General features: G+C 43.1%; 1 protein-coding gene across 1 annotated transcript; it reads right to left on the bottom strand.

Annotated features, from left to right (window-relative positions):
• Positions 1-2,314: 2,314 nt before the first annotated feature.
• LOC132583124 (vomeronasal type-2 receptor 26-like) lies at positions 2,315-20,864 on the bottom strand. The gene is made up of 6 exons (XM_060254794.1): positions 20,650-20,864; positions 11,271-11,562; positions 8,873-9,730; positions 5,884-6,102; positions 4,710-4,836; positions 2,315-3,216 (listed from the first exon to the last, which is right to left on the bottom strand). Exons 1-6 carry the CDS (start codon positions 20,862-20,864, stop codon positions 2,315-2,317), a joined length of 2,613 nt encoding a protein of 870 aa, XP_060110777.1.
• Positions 20,865-21,589: the final 725 nt, after the last annotated feature.

Raw genomic sequence — 21,589 nt, 5'->3', positions numbered from 1 at the left:
CCCCCTGGCAGTTTCTGTGAAATTGGACAGAAGCATCAGGAAAAAGAGCTCAGATGCCAGAACTAGCCTAGTGGGGAATCAGTCAGAATCAATTTCAAACCCATGTCAAGCCTTCAGAGTATCTAAACTACACCAAAGGGTGGAATTTTATTAAAATTAGGGGGCTTTTTTCAACAGGAAGATACAGGGACTCATTTCTGACTGGCTTGGCATCAGGGTGTGTGGTCTAATATGTAAATGAGTTTCTGCTGGACTTTTTCTACAAAAAAGCCCTGTGTGAAACAATGCTGATGTCAGGGAGTGTGGCCTAAAATGCCAATGAGTTTCTGCAGAGCTTTTTCTACAAAAAAAGCCTTGATTAAAATACAGAGCTTACATGACTTTTTAAATGGATCGTTATGATTTTTCTTTACAGATTTAGCTGTCTATTGAAAATACATCTGCTGTAGAGGAGTTATGAAGCAAGGATAGTGGAGTATTAAAACTCAGTTGTAGATCCAGAGACATTGAGGGTGCAGGTGAGGAAATGAAACAGACCATACAGAATTGGAGAAGTAAAGCAGCCAAGGCTTTTCTTCTTTACACTACAGGAACATTGGTGCAGCATATAGGGATGGATCCTAAATTGGGGGGTGAGCCTGCTGTCGAGTGAACCCCACACCCCCAGCTCACCTGCTGGGGTGGCACCAGGAAGTGGCAAAACCCAGGGAGCCACATGGGCTGAGAGGAAAGGATTTACTGAAGCAACCTGATTAACAGTCACAAAATGGTCAACCAATGTGAGGAAACCCAGTCCCTTTTTGCAACTAGCAAACTAGATGCAACCTAAGCTAACAAGACATTTGAACATTCCTGAAATCATGTGAAGTGTTGTTATTTAAAGTGGAACGCAAATAGATCCCAACATTTACTATTATTTTAATGTGAATTGTTATAGTCCCTCCCTATGACTATGGGAAGATTGTAGCTTTCTAAAATATAAAATTCTATTCAAATCTAGAGATAAAACATTACAACATATACATTTGACCTAATAAAAGGTATCATCTTCCTGAACAGCCCACTATTTGTGGTATGGTAGGATGGTCTTGGGAGGGAACACTGTTGGTGCTGAGCAGCATCAACCAATCCCTTAGATGTCTTTAGGCAGGGGTGGCCAACGGTAACCCTCCAGATGTTTTTGACTACAACTCCCATCAGCCCCAGCCATTGGCCATGCTGGCCGAGGCTGATGGGAGCTGTAGGCAAAAAACATCTGAAGAGCTACCGTTGGCCACCCCTGCTTTAGAGCACATGAGGTGAGGGTGTGGAACCTAGCTCATCTCAGCATAGAGGAGAAGCAAGCCTGCCTGGTTCCTGCCAAGGATGGAGGATCCCCAGCTCTCATTTCCCACTGCCTACAGAAGGGGAGGAGTTATAAAAACCACCATCAGCTTATGATATTATATCACCTTCAAGAAAAACCTGGAAGTGATGGCAACCCTATGTAAGAATTGTCAGAAAATATCTAGTAAAACCATACAGTTTCCATTAATTCCTAGAGCAAATGGATATTACCTTCAGGTTGTTCCTAGGAGTGACATAATGCTATCAATGTAAAGCCCCTTCAAGCCCCCTCCCCCAACTTCCGCCAGATGCCAGTCACTGGCTGCAACCCTAAGCCAGGGTGGAATTGCCCATACCAGCAGTCATAAACTGCGCTGCTTGCCCTTAAAATATGTTCACATATTTTGAAATTATAATGTAGAAAAACCATTCAAATAAACTAGTTAACCCTATTGTGTTGTTTCACATCTTCATTAAAGTGACCGAGCTGATGGTGACAAATATATGTGTTTGGTGAATTTATCCCTCAGTCTCCATTTTACATAATAAAACATAGATAATAAAACACAATCGTAGGGATCCTCATCTAGAACATATTAAAATCACATTTCAAATTTCCAAGCTTTCTTACTATTAAACTGGCATTGCCTGTCTGTCTGGAAATGGTGTCCATTCATTGTTACTATTTTTTATTTTATTTTTAATTTCATCCAAAACATTCTTGACAAAATTACAGAAATGGGCTCATTGTAATATAGAACTGAAGCCCTGTTGACACAAAAGTTCAGAATAGTTCTAACTTGTTATTGATGTTATAGAACAATAAAACTTCAGAAATCAATATTTTTCTGGAGAAAGTTTTCATTTCAACAAATTTTCTCTTACTCTGTTACCCCAGAATCAGTTCTTGGGTCGGCCCACCATCTCCAATCCAAATATCCCTTGGACAAATTCAACATTCATACAAAAGCAGGTAGAATTGCACAGTCTACTGATTTTTCCTCATCAGCCTCTCCTTGTTGTTCAGCTTGGGTCTCATCACAATGATGTAGCATTTAGGGGAGAATATAAAGCCTAGAAGACCAGCACTGGAGGATAAAATGGAGAAGATCTCTACAGCCACCATGTATTTCCCCTTGGTGCTCAGATAGGTTGGAATAAAGGAGATCCAAACACTGCAAAACACCAACATGCTGAAAGTGATAAATTTAGCTTCATTGAAACAGTCAGGCAATCTCCTGGCAAAGAATGCCACAATGAAGATGACAATGGCCAGGAAGCCCATATAACCCAGGACACAACAAAACATAAAGATTGACCCTTCGTTACATTCTAATATGATTTCTCCATTCAATGAGGTCATGTCCATATCTCGGAATGGAGGTGAAGTACATAGCCAAAGAATACAAATGCCTGCTTGAATGGAAGTGCAGGAAAGAACAATGGAAGTTGCCAGTCCTTTCCCCAACCATTTCTTCATTCTGGATCCTGGTTGGGTGGCCAGAAATGCTAATACGACTATGATGGTTTTGGCCAAAATGCTAGAAAGGGCTACAGAGAAAATGATGCAAAAGGTAGTTTGTCTAAGGAGGCAGGTCACTTCCACAGGCTGTCCAATGAACAGCAAGGAGGAGAGGAAGCAGAAAAAGAGGGAAGCAAGGAGAACGTAGGTGAGGCTCCGATTGTTGGCTTTGACGATGGGCATCTCCTGGTGCTTTATGAAGACCCCAAGCACCAAAATTGTGGTCAGAGCTAAACAACCAGCTGACAAAGCTAAACTGGTCCCCAAAGGTTCTTCATATGAGAGATAGCTGATAACCTTGGGAATGCATTGATCCTGGTCTGGATTTGCATAATAGTCTTCTGGACATATGATGCAGATATCCATATCTGCAAAGAAATAGATGAGATACAGCTGCCCTGAGCCATTTTTATGGGAAGGGCGGGATACAAATCATAGAATAAATAAATAAAATAAATAAAATATAGATACAAATAGACAGGTACATATAGATAGGGTTGATGCTCTTGTTTGGAACATTCCTGATGATTTACTACTATTAATAATAATTTTTAAGTTATATCCCGCCCTCCCCACTGAAGCAGGCTCAGGGCGGCTTACATGGCATAAAATGCCGACATTACAATAATACAATAATAAAATACACTAATTACATAGCAATTATATATTACTCAATTAAATGTACTGTTACATTAAAACCATCTAATTAAAACCATCAAATTTAAAAATGATTTGGGGAGTTACCAGGAAAGCCAGGGGAAGGATGAGTTTGGGAAGGGAAGGGACCTCAGCAATGCTTTGGAGTGCTGAGATTATTAGCCCTTAAAGTGAAGCAACATCTCCTAGGATGGGAATCAGTTCTCTGGGGGATGCCATCCCAGTCCAAGCACAGTTTATATGGTCCCAGGGACTATTCTGGGGACTATCATTTCAGTACTGGGTCACTTTTCTCTGAACACTTTCCACATTTTCATTGCAACATTTCTAAGTGGCTGTAATGTATTTCAATGGAGGTCATATAAGTCACTTCACATTCCTGTCTCCTACTTTGGGGGAAGGTGGAATGGCTTTTCCCCCCTAACAAATGACACCAAAAATGGCAGTGAAGTGGTTGCTACCTGTCCTTTAAAGAACCCCCAGCTTTCAAGGAAATTTAACCAAGAGTTAAATGTCTACAGTCCTGTGAAAGAGGTGCTCAGATTTTTTTTTCCAGTCCTCTGCAAAGCAGTGAGTGAGATGGAAGAGGCATGGAGCTTTCTTGGTAGCTCCCAAACTAAAAGCAACCCCCTCCCCCCCACACCCTAGGGATTATTTTGAGGATAAGGGTTTCATTATACCAACAACCTTGGTTTTGTATTATCATTTTGGGAGATCACTGTAGCAATCTAAACCAACCATTTCTGTGTCCATTTCCAGCTCATCAGTTTCCTCATGCCCATCCCTACTAAAAAGACTAGAACCGATTCCCCACTTGCCTTATGCTGCTCTCACACTTCTCTTCTCTGCGGGACTTTTGTTGGATTTCACACTATCTGCCCCGAGGTTGCAACTCAGCCTTTTTCGTGCAGCAGACAGAAACCGGTTTTTAAAGGATCTTGTTTGCTGTGTGAAAGAGGCAGAGCTAGTTGCAGCCCCAGGGCAGATAGTGTGAAATCTTACAGAAGCCCCGGCGAGAAGAGAAGAGTGAGAGTGGCATAAGGCTAGTGGAGAATCAGTCTATGTTCTGCAATCTGTGTGGCCATTTGAGGGGAAGGGGGTTGGTCAGCAACCAAATCAACATTGATGAGACTTTCAAGCTTTCGTTTCTGTTACTCAAAGGTAGGCATGGGATATCCTGAAATCTTTGAAGACTGTGCCCTACCTCTCTTATCAGTAATCTTCCCTTCTGGACATGGAACACAGTCATAACAGCAGAATGGCTTCCCTTCCTTCCTTATCCTGCTGAAGCCAGGATGGCAGTTGTCATTGCACACAGAAATAGGTAGTGTCTGTTCAGAAATATCAAGGCAGAACATTTAGGATTGAGGGTTTTTTTATCATTTAATTTCCTAGTGTATAAGTAAAATCATCCTACTGATCACCCAATTTCAGTTCTGCTCTGGAATTTCAGTTCTAGCTCTTTTCCATTCATGAGAGTTTTAGGATGGCCAGCAGATTTTACAACTTGGAGCATCAAACTTGGGGCGTTTTCCCACAGAGCTTACCTCGGAGCGATGTCCCTCTTCACCGCGCAGCATCTGCGCGGATTTCCCACCAACTGCTCCGCATAACCAGGAAGTGCTGGACCTTTTGCGTCACAGATGTAAACCGCTAAAAACCAGTTTACGTTAGCGACGCAAAAGCCGCGGCTCTTTCTGGTTATGCGGAACAGTTGGTGGGAAATCCGCGCAGATGCTGCGCAGTGAAGAGGGACGTCGCTCCGAGGTAAGCTCTGTGGGAAAACGCCCTCAGTGTTCAGATTTGGCTTTTACCCATCTTACATGGATTGGAGAGAAGCAAACTATCCTGCTCACCACTTTTTCTCAAGTAGTCCAACTGTTAATGAGGTATATCCAAGAGTTTTCAAATTTTAGGGTTGTAACTTTTAAGTAGTATTTTAATCCCGTATCAAAGTACAGATATTAAGCACAGTCACATGGTTCAGATATTAAGCACAGTGATATGGGTGAAAACAGAACTCTTGATTGTCCTTATGTTTGTCTTACTCATCCAAAACATAACTTTCACATTTCCACCCATTAAGTTAATGTTTTTGGTCCAATAAAATCAGCATTTAATATAGCACACATTAGGTCATTTGCATATACAAGAAAATGTTAACTGATTTGGCATTTCTTTTATTTATTAATTAAAACATGTACAACCCACTTTTTGTGTGGTTCGTAGGAAGAAAATACTATTTTATTGTTTTTAAGTAGTATTTTAATTCAATAGCAAGGTACAGATGTTAAGCATAGTCACATCAATATAAAAACAGAGAACAATGCTAAATGCAAGGTATCTCTTGGACTCAAAGATTTAAATACAAATCTCACCTGGTTAAATATTCTATGCCACACAATGATTTCATCATGAATAGTTAACTCCTTGCCAGCAAGATCCAGACTTCCAACTTGTACTCTAGTAAAAGAGTTGTTTGAGAATGTCCTCCAGTTTGTAACATCAAACCCTGCAAATATTTCCCTGTTTTCATTAAATTGCACTGTCTCTTTGGCACTGTTGTTGAATGTGATGGTCCTCAGAAAGGGATGAAGCTGAGTTCAAAGAGATAACAAAACAAACAAGATGTTCCTGAGATCCTAAAAAAATAACTTGGATCCAGTCAGTTTTTCAGTAAGTGAAAAAGAGAGGGAAAGATCACTTTAGATAAACAAAACACTATGGTGGGGAGCCAAAGACTTTCATGGGCAAAGGACAAAGTAGTTGTAGTAAAGAGGGAATTTGGTGAGATTGGATTAAAAAGCTGGCCAGATCTAACCCAATGAGACAAACCCCTATCCTAGATAGATTTTCATTACTTTAGGACTACCTCAATCAGGGTCCCCAACTTTTTTGAGCCTATGAGAACATTCTGACACAAAATGGTGAGCACAACCCAAAATGGCTGCAGCAAGGAGGTGTAGCAAACCTCAAAATGACTGCCAGGAGAGAAAGACCAAACCACAAAATGTCAGTCAGTGGTTAGGGATGCCAGTCTTCAGGTCCAAGAAGGGGATCCCCCGTTTTTTGGGGCTTCTCCCCTCTACCAGCCAGCTGGCTGGTGGGGGAAACCCCACTCCAAATAGCTACATTCTCTCACAACATCCCCAATGTGATGATATCACATGAAAGTTATGTCTTTGCATCTGCAATGGCACATGCCAATTCCCTGATTTTTGAGCAATACTATAAAATTGGAGCCCAATTTTACCATAGAGTTTGCCCAAAAAGTAGAACATCCCCACGCAACATCATCAGTGTGAGGATATCACTTCCACATGATGTCATCACATTGGGGACATCCCTGCTCATTCCTGGAATGTTCCCCAGGTCCTCCCGCTGGTATAAAAAAGGGACCTGGGAACCTAGAGGTAAAGTTGAAACTTTGCGTAATAGGATGCCTTTTAAAATGAACATGTTAATTTTTTAATTATTTAATCACACAGTAAAGGCCCTTCTGCTTCAGTGTCAGCTGCCACAGTAGCAACTTTTTGTAAAAAAAATAAAAATAAAAAATCTTTACAACTCATCAGATCTCCAATGGCCCATCAGAAGTTCTGCTGGACAAAAGCCCCACCTGAATCTGACCCCACTCACTTTCTAAAAAATGCTCAGTGCATAAGACAACTTATTGGTATATCTACCTTCAACTACAACATTTGATGGAAACTCCAGAAATTAAAATCTGTTTACATAGACAGTTAACAGATTATGAATGCTTACTTTCTGTTAACAAATCTAATTACAAGGGACTTATCCCAAAAGTCTATCAGATCCTCTTGCCACTTAAAAATTCTAAACAGCCTTCCTATATTAAATTATGCCACAAGGATCTTAATAAAACTAATACGGACAACCAATGGAAAATGATTTGACCTTCTAATATTTATAAGATGCCTATAATAACACTCCATGTCCTATCTTTCAAGTGTATGTCACATTGGTATCTAATGCCACAAATTCTGAACTACACGTGTCCTACAATATCACCTTATTGTTGGGAAAAATGTGGTGAGTTAGGCAGTATAAATAGGTTTATACTGCTGGTGGACATGCCCATGGATACAGGGTTTCTGAAAGCAAATGCAAGAATATATATATACACATACATACATACATCACATCATACATAGTGCCTCTTTAGGCAGAGTCAATGCTTCTAAATCACTGGGAAAATACAAAAATTCCATCAATAAGAAAAAACAGAGTTCGTCTGATCCACAGCCATACTTCTTTTAGCACACTCTTGGAAGTCTGATCATATACCTATAGCTTCTGAAGGTCTTAACAAATTGTGTGATCTTTGTGTAATGGATAAAATAGCATCAGACATTCATGAATTTCCTGCATTGTGCAGGGGGTAGGACAAGACGACCCTGGAGGTCCCTTCCAACTCTATGATTCTATGAATCAGAAACTGGGAAATTTACCACTAATTTTCTCCCTTTTCTAAATTACCTTTCTAATCAAGACCCTATTCCATCATTGTCCAATACCGTCAAAGCTATACTTCTTATTTGAATATTCATGTCTGTAGACCATACAGTTTCATTATCAAAACATGCAGCCTTTTGAAATGTATGTTAATAACTTTCCCCCTTAATGCTGTATATAATTTAGTATGTTGCCTCTTTGATGCCTATGTAATATCACCACACTGATTGTTCATGTATTTACTTCTTGCAGTTGTTGTATGTAGTCTAGTTTTCTTATTTTTTTTAAAATGGTCAGTGGACACCAGGAAGGGTGCTGGCAGGGACTATGGTGCTCATGGACACCGTGCTGCAGACTACTGGCCTAGATCCAATCAAATCTAGCCTGTCCACCTTCTCCCTGCTCTACACTACTAACCTATAGTTGAAAAATGAATGAAGAAAAGAATTTGAAGAAGAGCCTTTTAGTACACAGAGAAGTGAAGCATGGGCCACATTTTATTCTTTTATTCTTCTATTCTTCAGGTTCTCTCTGTGAATTTTTTTTTAATTTTAATGCAGCTAGTTTTAAGTGGCTTCATGAGTAGTTCTGCAGAAGTGCTATGCAGCTATCATAAATAATTAAAATTAAAGTGGTTCCCATCAAAAAACAACTTCCTATAAATGAGAAGTGAAATAAAATCAAGCTGCCGAACCTCTGGTTCATGGCTTCATATTGACTTTAACAAATGACTTTCCTGGGAGATGCAAATGAAGACTCTAAAACGGTGACAGTGAAGGTTTATGGACGATAATGAAGCTTCCAAACATATCATTATGGATTATTGCAATAGGCTAAGTTTGGGCACCTTGCCTGAAGAAAAAAAAAATTCTGTCTTTAGGATGAGATTACCTGCCATGGTTGTGGATTCCAAGGCCCCAGATTCCCTCTAACCATCCATTTTTGGAGTCTGTTTCTGGTTTCATACATAGCATGGAGAGCATGTGCAATAGCATGGACAGCATTGTAGATACTGTAGCTGTAGCCTGTCATGCTCATTTCAAATAAAGGTCCAGGAAGATTCTCCAGCTTCTCTTCCCCAGTACAGACTTCTTTGATTTCCTCACCCTCACCAACACTGGTTTTTTTCAATGAACATCTGAAGACCTGCTCCCAGAAGTCCCAGATAAAACCATCTTCTTTGGCCCAAGAAGGATGTACTTGCTGAAGAAAATCTCTAAATCCCAATAGATCTCTTGAGTGAACTGTGAGGGATAAGGCACCATGGAATTGTTGTATACCACGGTCTCTCTCACTGATAGTTGATCTGAAATCCCAATGTGCTGTCACAATCCATACCTTACCTCTAGGTGAATCTAGGACCGTCCAATGAAACATCCCAGTCAATACTAGCATGGAAGGAAATGTGCCATATACAACAAACACATTGGCTTTATTCTTCATGACAGCTGGAAATTTCTTCATCTGACTTAAAAATAAGATTACTGTGTCATCATAATAATTACTTTTTGGAGTTCTTTCTACAAAGGCAATGCATATATCATTCTGGGGAAGCATTGGAACCATTGCTTGCAAAAACCGTTCTCCATTTTCATCAGCCAAAGCAAAGAACCCGATCCATGTCCATTTGAAATGCAGAAGCAATCGGACAATTCCAGTATATTGGTGATGTTCATTGGGAACCATTTGGTATAAGCAAGAAAGTAATGTTTGGTCACTCATTCCTGAGGCAAACGAGCCATAAGTGAGCTGAAAACATATATTGAATAATTTCTTTTAAATTATTCACAAAATGTGACACTAATTCCTAATATGCAATGTATTATTCATATATGTTCCTTTTCATTAAATGGTTTCCCCTGGTGTCTTCTAAAGATACTTATGTTATGGGGAAAAATACATAGCATAAAGCTTTTGTCTTGAAGAGTTGGTTGTGCATCAGGCATACTTCCTCCCAGCTGAGATGTAGAGCTTAAGATGGTTGCTGGAAATCCCAGGTCTTTCTTCCTTTTATGTACTTGTGTGTTTGCTGGCAAAAGAAAGCTATGTTTCTAGGTTTATATTTGTACAACAATGGAGCTATGCATATTGGGTGGGTGGGTGGGTGGTTGGTTACAAAAAGCATAAGGGTCCATAATCTGAGAAAATTATCACATCATATCAAGGAAACAAACTACCCTGCCAATCCTGAAAATAATTTCCATTTAACATTCTTGCTTTGTATGCTTACAGTAAATACAATAGGACATTTCTCGTTTTTAAGGCTCTTATCTGATTTATACTGAGAACAGTGACAGACAATAGGTGGGATTCAATGAGCTTTTCTATTGATGAAATACTGGTAAAAATACGGGAGGGATTAATAATTATAATGAGTTATAATGAAGAGGATGCTGGAGAGATTATTTTGTTGTTGTAGAAACTTTGACAAATATGATCATTTTCTATATTCATAATTATGTTGTATAATCTCCCTTTCCCTTTCTTTATCCTTTCTTTACTATTATTACTTTCTTTTTTTTTAAAGTCAGGAAGGCTTTGCTCACACAACCCCCCCCCCCAAAAAAAAACCCCAAACAAACAAAAAAACTTATAATGGACACCATAGGAGTTGCATAGACAAAACTATGTGGGACATGGGTTATATTAAGGAAAGGAAATGTGTGAGTTTGAGAGAAAAAGACAGTTGCTTGCAACCCAATGAGAACCAAAACTACATTTAAAAAAAAATGTGTTACCACACCAAGATAAAACTGCCTTAGATCTTCTCTCACCGGACACCTCTGAACCAAGACAGTTTCAAAAGGCACCTGCGTTGGTCTGCAGGACAAAAGCTAAATATGAGTCCAATAGCATCTTAGAAACCAAGAAGACTTTCAGAGCGTCTGCCTTCAGGAGTCCAAGCTGGACTGTCTGATAAAAGGAACTTGAACTCTCGAAAGCTAATACTCCAAAAATCTTGTTTGCCCCTAAGACACTACTAGACTGTCTCCATGAATACATAAAGTATCTTATGAGGAGCAGATGAGAAGGTAAAGTAAAACCTCAGCTGACCGGAGTTCAGGAGGAGCTGATGTCCTAGATTGTTTTCTTGTACAATCCTATTTACAGGTTGCAAGAAATAGGCCTGGACTGTACAGGCCTTACACCCTTGATACCATTTTCATACAGCTATTTTCTTCTAGGCTATGTTGTTTCAGTACCATTTGTCAGTCCCACATTCCCTTCAGAGTCACAAATTTCTTTCTCCAGTTGTGATGCCTCCAGAATTATTCTCCCCTAAATATACCTGTGGGATCTTGTATGCATTTAAGATGGTGGCCATGTTGATGGAGGTCTCAGGGATAAGTCCGCCAATAACAGATATCAGATTGTTCTGGACATCACACTTGTAGTTGGGGACAAATTTGTGCTTTGTAGAAAGTAGGCTCATGGTGCCATGAAAAGTCTTCTGTAAATTATAGTTTTGGTCACAGACATGAAAGCCTATAGTGACATTAGGTAACATTGTAGGGCTCTCGTTTATCTCCTTTACAGCAAATAACAGTGACAGGATGTTCTGGTAGTTTTTCGGCATCATACTGTAAACAAAAAAAGAAAGAATACCAAAATAGAATAAAATAAAATACATGAACACATGAAGCAGCCTTCCACTGAATCAGACCACTGGTCCATCACAGTCATAATTGACTACTCAGACTGGCAGTGTCTCTACAGTGTCTCAGTATGAGGTTTTTCACACCATCCTCTTCCTGATCCATTTAACTGGAGATACCAGGGACTGAACCTGGGGCATTCTGTATGCCTATCTGATGCTCTACCACCAGAATAGAATAGAATAGAATAGAATAGAATAGAATAGAATAGAATAGAATAGAATAGAATAGAATAGAATAGAATAGAATAGAATAGAATAGAATAGAATAGAATAGAATAGTTGTTCATTATGGTCATAGATCAGCAGTATAATACATATATTAGTAATAACATTTACAGTGAACCATTACATTAAAAATAAAATCTATGTAATTGAATCAGCACAGAACCATTGTACCCTAGTGTGGCTAGAAATGTTAATGTTGTACCATACACTGTAGATGGAAGCTGAGGCTAGAAGAAAGTGTCTTGCCAAAGGCAGCTAATGAATTCATGGCTGGGTTCTGAATTAAATAAGGGGTATTCTTGGTCCACAGTTTGGACTATTAGCCACCAATGGCCATGAACATTTTCAGTAATTCAGTGAGGGTGGTAGGAGGGATGCTACAATAATGAGACAGATGAACAAGCAGATGGCAAAGCACAAATTTTGAGTACAAAGCACAGAAGAAGAAAAAAGACAAAAGCACAGAGCCAGAATGAGGCAAGATAAGCAAAAGAAAATGTGAACTAAAAACTGGAGAACACAATATGGTGTTCATGAAATAGTGAAGATCAACTAAATATAATGAAAACAGATGAATTTGTGACAGAAGAGAGAGACAGAGGTAAAATAAAAGTGTACATGAGATAGTCAAGAAAGTTGTACTGCCGCGTTCAGTGTAAAGACGTAAACCAGAATCCTATATAGATGGCAGGACACATTGCAAAGACTGATAACATCCGTGCTAGGTCACTTTAGAAAGAAATACCGAAGAAATTGGAGTAACTTTTCATAACACGAGTTGTATGCAGAAGGCAAAGCAAATGGAATGACTGCAAAGCCTATTTTTCCCTTTGGGGACCATTCTTCACTCTCCATTTATTCACATGCAAGGCTAGGGTTCTTTTCAGATTCAGATATGCCATCAAAAAAGAGAAGTCATCTTAAATTTACATACAAGTTGCAGTAAATGTCCAAGAATATAAATCTTTTTTTTTTTTTGTATAACATTTTGGACGGTCATCTTACATTCAGGGTCACCTTCCTTTTGAGTAAATATGGTCTCCATGGTAAACCATTATGCAATCTTTCTGCTGTTTAATACTTGCTTTGGTTATGAAAGGTTAACAAAGCAGATGTGATGGGGGTGGGGAGAAAAAAAGATAACTCCTCACATGGCTTTCTTGATCTGCCTCTGAGAGGGCAGTACACTGAAGTCAGTGGAGGCGTCCAAGTACAAGGTCTGTGAAACAACCATTCCAAGCACAAGGTCTCCTGGCTGATAGAAATCATGGGAAATGGGGATGGGGTCTCTTACATGGCATTTAACGCCACTGGTCTTCAAGCTGTGGTGAGCCAAAAACATCTCAAGTATGACAGGAGGCAGTAGTCCAAGTAGAAACACGAAGAGCACTATCATTCTGAGGAGAGAGCTTTCTTTCAAGATGTATCCTTCCCTATTTTCCTCAACAGTGCTTATCCTTTTGGTGGTATTGCAAGCTGCTTAGAATAAAAGCTGAAGTGCTTCCTTTGCCTCACTTTGTAATGTTTTGCTGCTGCCATATCATACATCTTAATTCAATGGTTATAGGCAGAATTCGAGGGGAGCTTAATGAAATTCACAGCCTCCGCTTCCTGAGCTCCACAAATCTCCATCTCCTGTAGCTTTCTATCTAAGGGAGATTTCACACAAAGTTGAGGATGAAATACTGATCTGAGCACTTAAGGTTCCTATGCAGTAATTTGGTCCATCGATGAATTATGCATATCAGAGTGGCACCTCATTTCAGCTCTGAGAATTATGAACTTTTATAATCACATTCTGGCTGTGTCTTTATTTTTATTCTGGTTTTCAGATATCCACTGGGCTTTAAATAGCTGGACAATTACTCAGAGAGATGGTAGTAATTACAGTGGAAATAATTAGTTCTCCAAGTAATGATTTTAGAGTTGCACCAAACACCACAAACCACCTCAGAAATGCCTCCAGGAAAATAACTTGTATGGGGGGCGGGGAGGCTGAGGGGAAGAAGAAACAGGTGATGAGAGCCATTGTACGTTTAGGCTCTTTCTAAGTAAAGTAATATCAGCCTGCTGTAATGAGTTTGAGCCAAGTTCATAGGCAAAATTGCTCATGTTTGGATACCATAAGTCTGAGTCATTTGATTGCAGAATTTCAGCTAAGGATACTGTGATTTCTGCATATTGATTGGGAAGGTTTTTTAGCAGAGGTTCCCCAGAGGTTCAGAACAGCCTATGCAACATGAGTTTCTTGTGGAGATATTGAAAATTCATTGTTTCATTGATCACTGGACCAACACAGATATTAAAGGCTAGCATATCAAGCACGTACAACAAAAGAGACATCTCCTATCAATTCATTCTACTCTTTTGCTCTTCTACTATTTTCTCTCTTTTGATGTAGTAGTTAGGAAAAGGTAAAGGTCGTCCCCTGTGCAAGCACCAGTCATTTCCGACTCTAGGGTGATGTTGCATCACGACATTTTCACCGCAGATTTTTTACGGGGTGGTTTACCATTGGCTTCCCAGGTCATCTACACTTTACCCCCAGCAAGCTGGGTACTCGTTTTACTGACCTTGGAAGGCTGAGTCAACCTTGAGCTGGCTACCAGAACCCAGCTTCCACCAGGATCGAACTCAGGTCACAAGCAGAGAGCTCAGACTGCAGTACTGCAGCTTTTCCACTCTGCACCACGGGGCTCCTGTAGTAGTTAGACCACTGAACAAATTTTGTTGGACCCAGGTTAAAATCACTGCTGAGCATGCACAAAACTCTGCATGTTGGAAAACATTGTCAATTTCAAACCCATTTCAAGCCTTGAGAGTTACTAACCTAAATGAACTCCAAAGGGTGGGATTTTATTAAAATACAAAGCTTATATGACTTTTTAAATGAATCATAGGATTTTTGTTACTCATTTGAAATCTACCTTCTGAAATGGAGTTACGAAGAAGAAGAAGAATTATTGCAGATTTATACCCCACCCTTCTCTCTGAATCAGAGACTCAGAGCGGCTTACAATCTCCTATATCTTCTTCCCCCACAATAGACACCTTGTGAGGTGGGTGGAGCTGAGAGGGCTTTCACAGCAGCTGCCCGTTCAAGGACAACCTCTGCCAAGAGCTAAGACTGACCCAAGGCCATTCCAGCAGATTCAAGTGGAGAGTGGGGAATCAAACCCGGTACTCCCAGAGTCCACGCGCTTAACCACTACACCAAACTGGCTCTCTTCAAATGAAGCAAGGATAGTGGAGCAGTAAAACTCAGTTGTGGATTCAGAGTCATGGAGGGGCGCAGGTGAGAAAATGAAACAGACCATAAAGAATTAGAGAAGTAAAGTGGCCACAGTTTTTCTTGTTCACACTACAGGAGCATTGGTGCAGAATACAGGAATGGACCAGCCTGCCATCCAGTGACCCTCATACCTGCAGCCCACCTGCTGGGGTGCTACCAGGAAGTGGCAAAACCCAGGGAGCCACATGGGCTGAGAGGAAAGGATTTAGTGACGAGCAGTCACAAACTGGTCAACAAAACTGAGAAAATCCAGTCCCTCTTTGCAACTAGCAAACAAGATGAAACCTAACCTAACAGATTGAGCATTCCTGAAATCATGTGAAGTGTTGTCATTTAAAATGGAGCTCAAATAGGACCCAACATTCACTATTCTTTTGCCTGCCCACCCCTCGAATGAAAACACCACACAAGTTATGGGTTAAACTGGGACTTTATTTACAATTAAGCTGAACTGCACCATAACATACATCATAAACCACGGGTTGCATTGAGCTTGCAAAGCAAGCTCCCTGACAGGGAAAATCCACCCTGCCTCAGGGCAAGGTCTGGAACGCTCCATCCCTTACCCATCATGGCCCACATGGTAGTGCATAGAGGGGATGGGATCGCACACCCCAGCCCATGACCGTGAAGCCTTAAAGGCCATTAATATGCTCCCCCATCCCCGTAGGGGCCCCCAACGAGGCCACACGTACTGCCAAGTCTCTAGGTAGCCCTATTGTGGACCCCCCCCATTGCTGCTGTCTCGGGGTGCTTGCCAGTTCAAAAAACCCCTTTAACCCATGCTTTTCCATCACAGAGGGGGTTAACTCCCCTCCCGCCAACCAGAGACCACCAGGTCATGCAGACCCCTCTGCAGATCAGCTAAGAAAATGTCACTCCCAGCCTCCGAGAGATGCACTCCATCAGATCTGAAGAGATGCGGCACCAAGAACTGAATTCCGGAGTGTGGAATGATGCTTCCACCCCCCGAGACCACTGCCCCCCCTATGACATTGGGCATTGACATTAGACTGGGCAATACACCCCCCTCCAAACCCTCCGGGGCAACATGTTAGACCAGACCCACACAGTGTCAGGGAACCGCTGCCGCAGAGTCTCGAAATCATTCAAGACCTCTGCCAACAAGGAGAGAGCCGACCTAGTGCCCAGATCATTTTCACCCAAATGCACAACCACGACCTGGGGAGGTGCTCCTGTTGAGAGATGAGCATAGAGAAGAGGCCCCAGCGCATTCTCCACTTCCCAAGGCACTCAATAGTAGCACTGCTTCCAATGCCTAGCTAGGTACCAATGCTGGAGCTGCTGGCCCTCTCGCCTACCCAATACATGATGAAATGCCCACAAATCAGTATACTGGAGGTCTTTGTCCTTGTGCCACATCCTGCAAAGAAACACAGTGTCAGCCTTTACCATTTCCTCACATACACTCGGTATGCCTGTGACCTTCAGTGCCCCAAATGCTGTATCTCCATAGGGCTAAACCCCAGCCCAGCATCTGTGGAAGCAGCTTCAATGCGAAAGGAGTGTGTACCAAAGTTTCCTGCCTTCAGACCAGCCAAACTCAAGGCCCGGCATAACACCACCCAGAACTGGTACTGTGTCAAAGGCATTTTTCATGTTGAAACAGCTGGCCTGACCTCTGGTCCATCACCTGTAACCAGTGTTCCAACCCACGTACTGGGCACAGCATCTCCTCCGTGTTTCTGTATAGGGTTACCGTTTGCCTGACACCCTTCTGGTCTGGTTTTGATCACCGCACCCTTAGCATAATGGCATAAACCCCCAGCTTCACATCTGTTATCCGTAAGGCCCTGTCTCTGCCATCCCAGCGTGACCTAACTACCAGCTCACTTATCCTCAGTGCAGCAAAAAATGCTGTAAGCGTGGCTTACATCTCCCACGAAGATGTACAGATATCCCTAAATAGCCCTAGGAGTGTCTGGATAATCCCTGGGTAAAGGGTTGCCTGGTGTCGGTGTTGGTGTTCCACGTTTAGTGAGAGAGTTTCCTGAAGATGCAAAGGAATCAAGTCTTGTACACAGCTGCGATTAGACTAGCTATATACATTTATTTACAACTATAATACAGACTAGCAAAATGCTCCGCATACAATTCACCATCCAACCTCCAACAAGTAGCAGAGTACTACTGTACATTTATACATGTCCTCTAGGTAAGTGACCAATCAGGTTTAGTGCTGAGTCATGCTCACATCACTCTGGCTGATGCAATCCGGCCATCTTCCAGATGCTCCTGTCAGCCAGATCATCTAATGTCAATTAGATCCTTTGCTGTCAGCAGTGGTCTGTCGCCTGCACATACACTGACAGTCAGACACCGGTGGCACCTCCCTGATCCAGCCCTCTAGCATCTGCCTCAACCTGAAATCCCCTGTGTGTTCTCCTAAGCCCCTAGCTTTTGACTGAAAGGCCATCACTGCCATGTGTCATTTAATGGTCCGAACAGCCAAGCCCCTGGTACTCAAGGCTACTGCAAACTGCAGAAGAAGAAGAAGATATTGGATTTATATCCCGCCCTCCACTCCGAAGAGTCTCAGAGCGGCTCACAATCTCCTTTACCTTCCTCCCCCACAACAGACACCCTGTGAGGTGGGTGGGGCTGGAGAGGGCTCTCACAGCAGCTGCCCTTTCAAGGACAACCTCTGCCAGAGCTATGGCTGACCCAAGGCCATGCCAGCAGGTGCAAGTGGAGGAGTGGGGAATCAAACCCGGTTCTCCCAGATAAGAGTCCGCACACTTTACCACTACACCAAACTGGCTCTCCAGCAGATGCTCAACCGGCACCGGCCACATCTGACCAAGCCCCTGGCCATCCCTGAATCCACAAAAGACTTCCAGATACCCCTTGTATGTCACCCTTGTACCTGGGGCTAATGATGCTGCCACTGCCCTTTTAACTTCACCCTGCCAAGCTTCCACAATTCCTCCAGCATTTGCTCTGGATACTGGTTTGCATTTGGGGCCAATTGCCTGAACCGCTCCCCCTGAAATCGAGACAAGGCATCTGCAATGTTGTTGTGAACACCTGGCACATGCTTAGCCACAAACATAATATTAAACTGCAGGCAGCGTAAAACAAATGCTCTTACCAGTCTCATAACTAGAGGTGACTTTGAGGTGAGTTTATTAACCACCTGCACTATTGCCTGGTTGTCACACCAGAACTTAACCACTTTGTTCTGGAGCTGGTTGTGCCACATGTGTACTGCAACCACCATGGGGAAAAATTCCAGGAAAGTTAAATCCCTCATAAGGCCAGATACTCCCCAGTCCTGTGGCCAGCACTGTGCACCCCAGCTTCCTTGGAAAAAGACCCTGAACCTCAGGCTACCTGTGGCATCCGAGGAGATCTGTAAGGAAGCTCAAGCAATGCAGTGCTGTGCCAAAAGGACACCCCGTTGTACCCCTTAAGAAATTCAAGAAATTCAAATGTACAAGTCAGCCTTGATTCCCCCTGAGACTCGAACCCTGTGCTGAGGGTTAGATTCCGCTTGTAGGGAATTGCATAGCCTCCTTATAAACTCCCGCCCTTGGGCCACCACCCTACAAGCAAAATTCAAATGACCAAGGAGCACCTGCCATTCCCTCAGGGTCATGCTTCTCCGTGAACAAGCCTGCTCTAGTAGCGTTACCAGCCCTACCACCTTATTCGCAGGCAAGGCACAAAGCTCCCTCTCAGAGTCGATTAGAATGCCTAGGTAGGACAATCTAGTGGCAGGTTCCTCTGTATTCTCCTGTGCCAGGGGAACCCCCAGGTCTGCAGCCATCTTCTGAAAAATATCCATGTAATTGTGATACTTGTTAGTCCCTGCCCCCTGCAAACAAAAAATCATCCAAGTAGTGAGTGACTCGATTGGTGCCTGCCCTGCACTTGAAAGCCCATTCCAGGAAGGAGCTAAACTTCTCAAAGGCTGCGCATGAAATTGGACATTCCATGGGCAGAGCCATGTCATAGAAGAACTGTCTCCCAAATGCAAAGTCCAGCAGCTCAAAATAATCTGGGTGTATCAGCAATAGGCGGAAAGCTGATTTGATATCACACTTTCACATCAGCGCTCGCTTCCCACAATGGGCCACCATCATCACTGCACTATCAAATGATGCATAGCGCACTGTGGCCAGGGCCTCTGGGATCCCATCATTCATTGAGCTCCCGTGTAGATGGGATAAATGATGAATCAGCTGATACTCCCAGGGGACCTCTTAGGCACCACTCTCAGGGGTGGTATGCGCAACGTGGCCATGGGTAATTCCCTGAAGGGCCCAGCCACCCTCTCTTCCTGCACCTCTTTATCAATTTTCCTTTGCATGATGTGTTCCAACCCTTTAACAGATCTTAAATTATTAGACATGTAGTGTTTTCATTCCCCTTCAAAGGGGATTTGGAACCCCACCCAGGACCCCTCTTCCAGGTAAACCGCATCCCTCCCACAGGGGTACCCCTGTAGCCATTCCTGCAAAATCTCAAGCCTGATTGGACTGTGTGCCTTTCCCAGGAGTGTCTCCCTTGGCCCTCTTGGAACCACCTTTGACTCCTCCCCCAGTTTGCCGGCCCTCACCGCTCTTGCAGGAAGCTACAGGGTGATAGCCTCCACATGTGCTGCAGGTGTGCTTAAATTTGCACTGCTTCCTGGAGCACTTCGCCGCGGTGAAGTTCCAACAGACAAGCAGGGGTTGAACCCATGACTTGATGCTCGTCCTACCTTGGTGTGTGACCATGCAACCAGGTGCCCACTATCTGGATACTTGTCCTGCACTGCTGCTGCAGGGCCCAGGCATTGGGACCAGAGCTGTTGGTGCTCCCTGTCCAAGGCAGGGCTGGAGAGTATTCTTTGTATGCTCTGTGAATGAGATCCATGTATTTCACCAACACAGACCCCAGGTGGGGATAAGCCTCCAAGACCATCCTCATGTAAATGGTATAGGCTGACAGCCAATTGTCAACGTTTTTGTCTATCTGCATGCGCTTAATTTTTTCCAATTCCCTGGGGTCGTCCCTCACACTCGCCTTAAGCTCCACATCCCTGAATAAGAGTGTGACTATCTCCACATACTCCCCCCTCAAAATCTTAGCCTTTGTATCAGCCAGCAGATGGCCCCCCAGGGGGAGCGACCGTTCCATGTAGGCATAGGGCCAGTCTGATGCCATATTGTGTGGTGACCCACTCAGCTCAGTCACCTCGTCTGAGGTTTCTGGGCCTCTCCACACTTGCCCCACTGAGTCACCGCGCACTGCTCTTGACCAGGCTCCTGATAGCCCTGTGGCCAGCTGACCATGATCCCAACCCTGTTGTGATTCCCCAGGTATATGTGTGTTAAGAGCTGTAGCTGGTGACAGTCCACCACCACTCCCCATGCTAGCTGATGTACCTTTCCGTGTCTGGTAATTCGTTGTGCCTCACACATCTGCTTCCTCTTCCAACTCTTGCAGCTGTGCCAACCTGGCATAGAGGGCTTGCATGCCACAGACCTGGTGTGCTTAGGTAGGGCATCTGCCCCAGACTTGCCAGCATCACCCCTCTTCTGCTTCTCAGCCTTGGCCTTCTCCATGGCTTCAATCTTGGCTTCCAAGTCCTGTAAAGAAGGCCCCTCCTCATCCTCAGAGGATGATATGGCTACTGGCACCTGCTTGGGTGACCTCGTAGCCTGACCACCCTTCTTCTGTATTGCCTTCTTGGCTGGCATACTACACCCAATGGGGAAAAGGACAGTGAACAACGTTAGGCATGTGTAATATGTGGTCTGTGAGCGGGCCCTAGGACCCTATGCTTAACAAAGCTCTCCCCTACCCTCCAGCAACCATATACTGCGGTCAGTACCCTAAAAAATCTCAGTGGTGTCCACTAATGCTGGGCCAGCTGGTTGGTTGCCAGGATTTAGGCCTAAAATGCCTGGAGGGGTTGGGATGGATGGGGGAGGAGAGGGGAAGAGCCTCATCACACCGCCATAGTGCTCACCACTCCAAAAACAGCCTTCCTTCCACTATAAGTTATCCCTCCAACTGCAGATCAATTGTAAAAGTGCCAGACCTCCAGGCCCCACCTGGAGGCTGGTATCCCAGGTGTTGCTCACCAGGCAGTGCTATCCTGCACAGCAGTTTCTCTAAGCTGAGTGAGTGTGAGTTAGATCCCAATTCGTTACCCTCTGGCACCTGCCTTTTTGTCTTAGCTCAGGGGAAACAGCCTCCCAGAGCAAACTGATTAATGCAAGAGCTCCCAGTTTTGGTGCTGTAACTACCTGATTGTAAGTCTTTCTTTCTTTCCTTCCTTCCTTCCTTCCTTCCTTCCTTCCTTCCTTCCTTCCTTCCTTCCTTCCTTCCTTCCTTCCTTCCTTCCTTCCTTCCTTCCTTCCTTCCTTCCTTTCTTTCTTTCTTTCTTTCTTTCTTTCTTTCTTTCTTTCTTTCTTTCTTT

The sequence above is a fragment of the Heteronotia binoei genome, chromosome 15 (genome assembly GCF_032191835.1).
Source record: "Heteronotia binoei isolate CCM8104 ecotype False Entrance Well chromosome 15, APGP_CSIRO_Hbin_v1, whole genome shotgun sequence".
Classification (NCBI taxonomy): domain Eukaryota; kingdom Metazoa; phylum Chordata; class Lepidosauria; order Squamata; family Gekkonidae; genus Heteronotia; species Heteronotia binoei.
The sequence above is the reverse complement of the archived record's forward strand: the minus strand, read 5'-3'. Positions and strand labels throughout refer to the sequence as shown.

Bases quoted from the DNA above. Each gene is read 5' to 3' on its own strand.
- LOC132583124 (XM_060254794.1), bottom strand. From the start codon at position 20,864: ATGCCAGCCAAGAAGGCAATACAGAAGAAGGGTGGTCAGGCTACGAGG. The intron at 6,103-8,872 runs GTAATCTCATCC...CTTTGAACTCAG, and splicing joins GGAATCCACAACCATGGCAG to CTTCATCCCTTTCTGAGGAC. The intron at 4,837-5,883 runs GTGAGATTTGTA...ATTTCTGAACAG, and splicing joins GGCATAGAATATTTAACCAG to ACACTACCTATTTCTGTGTG.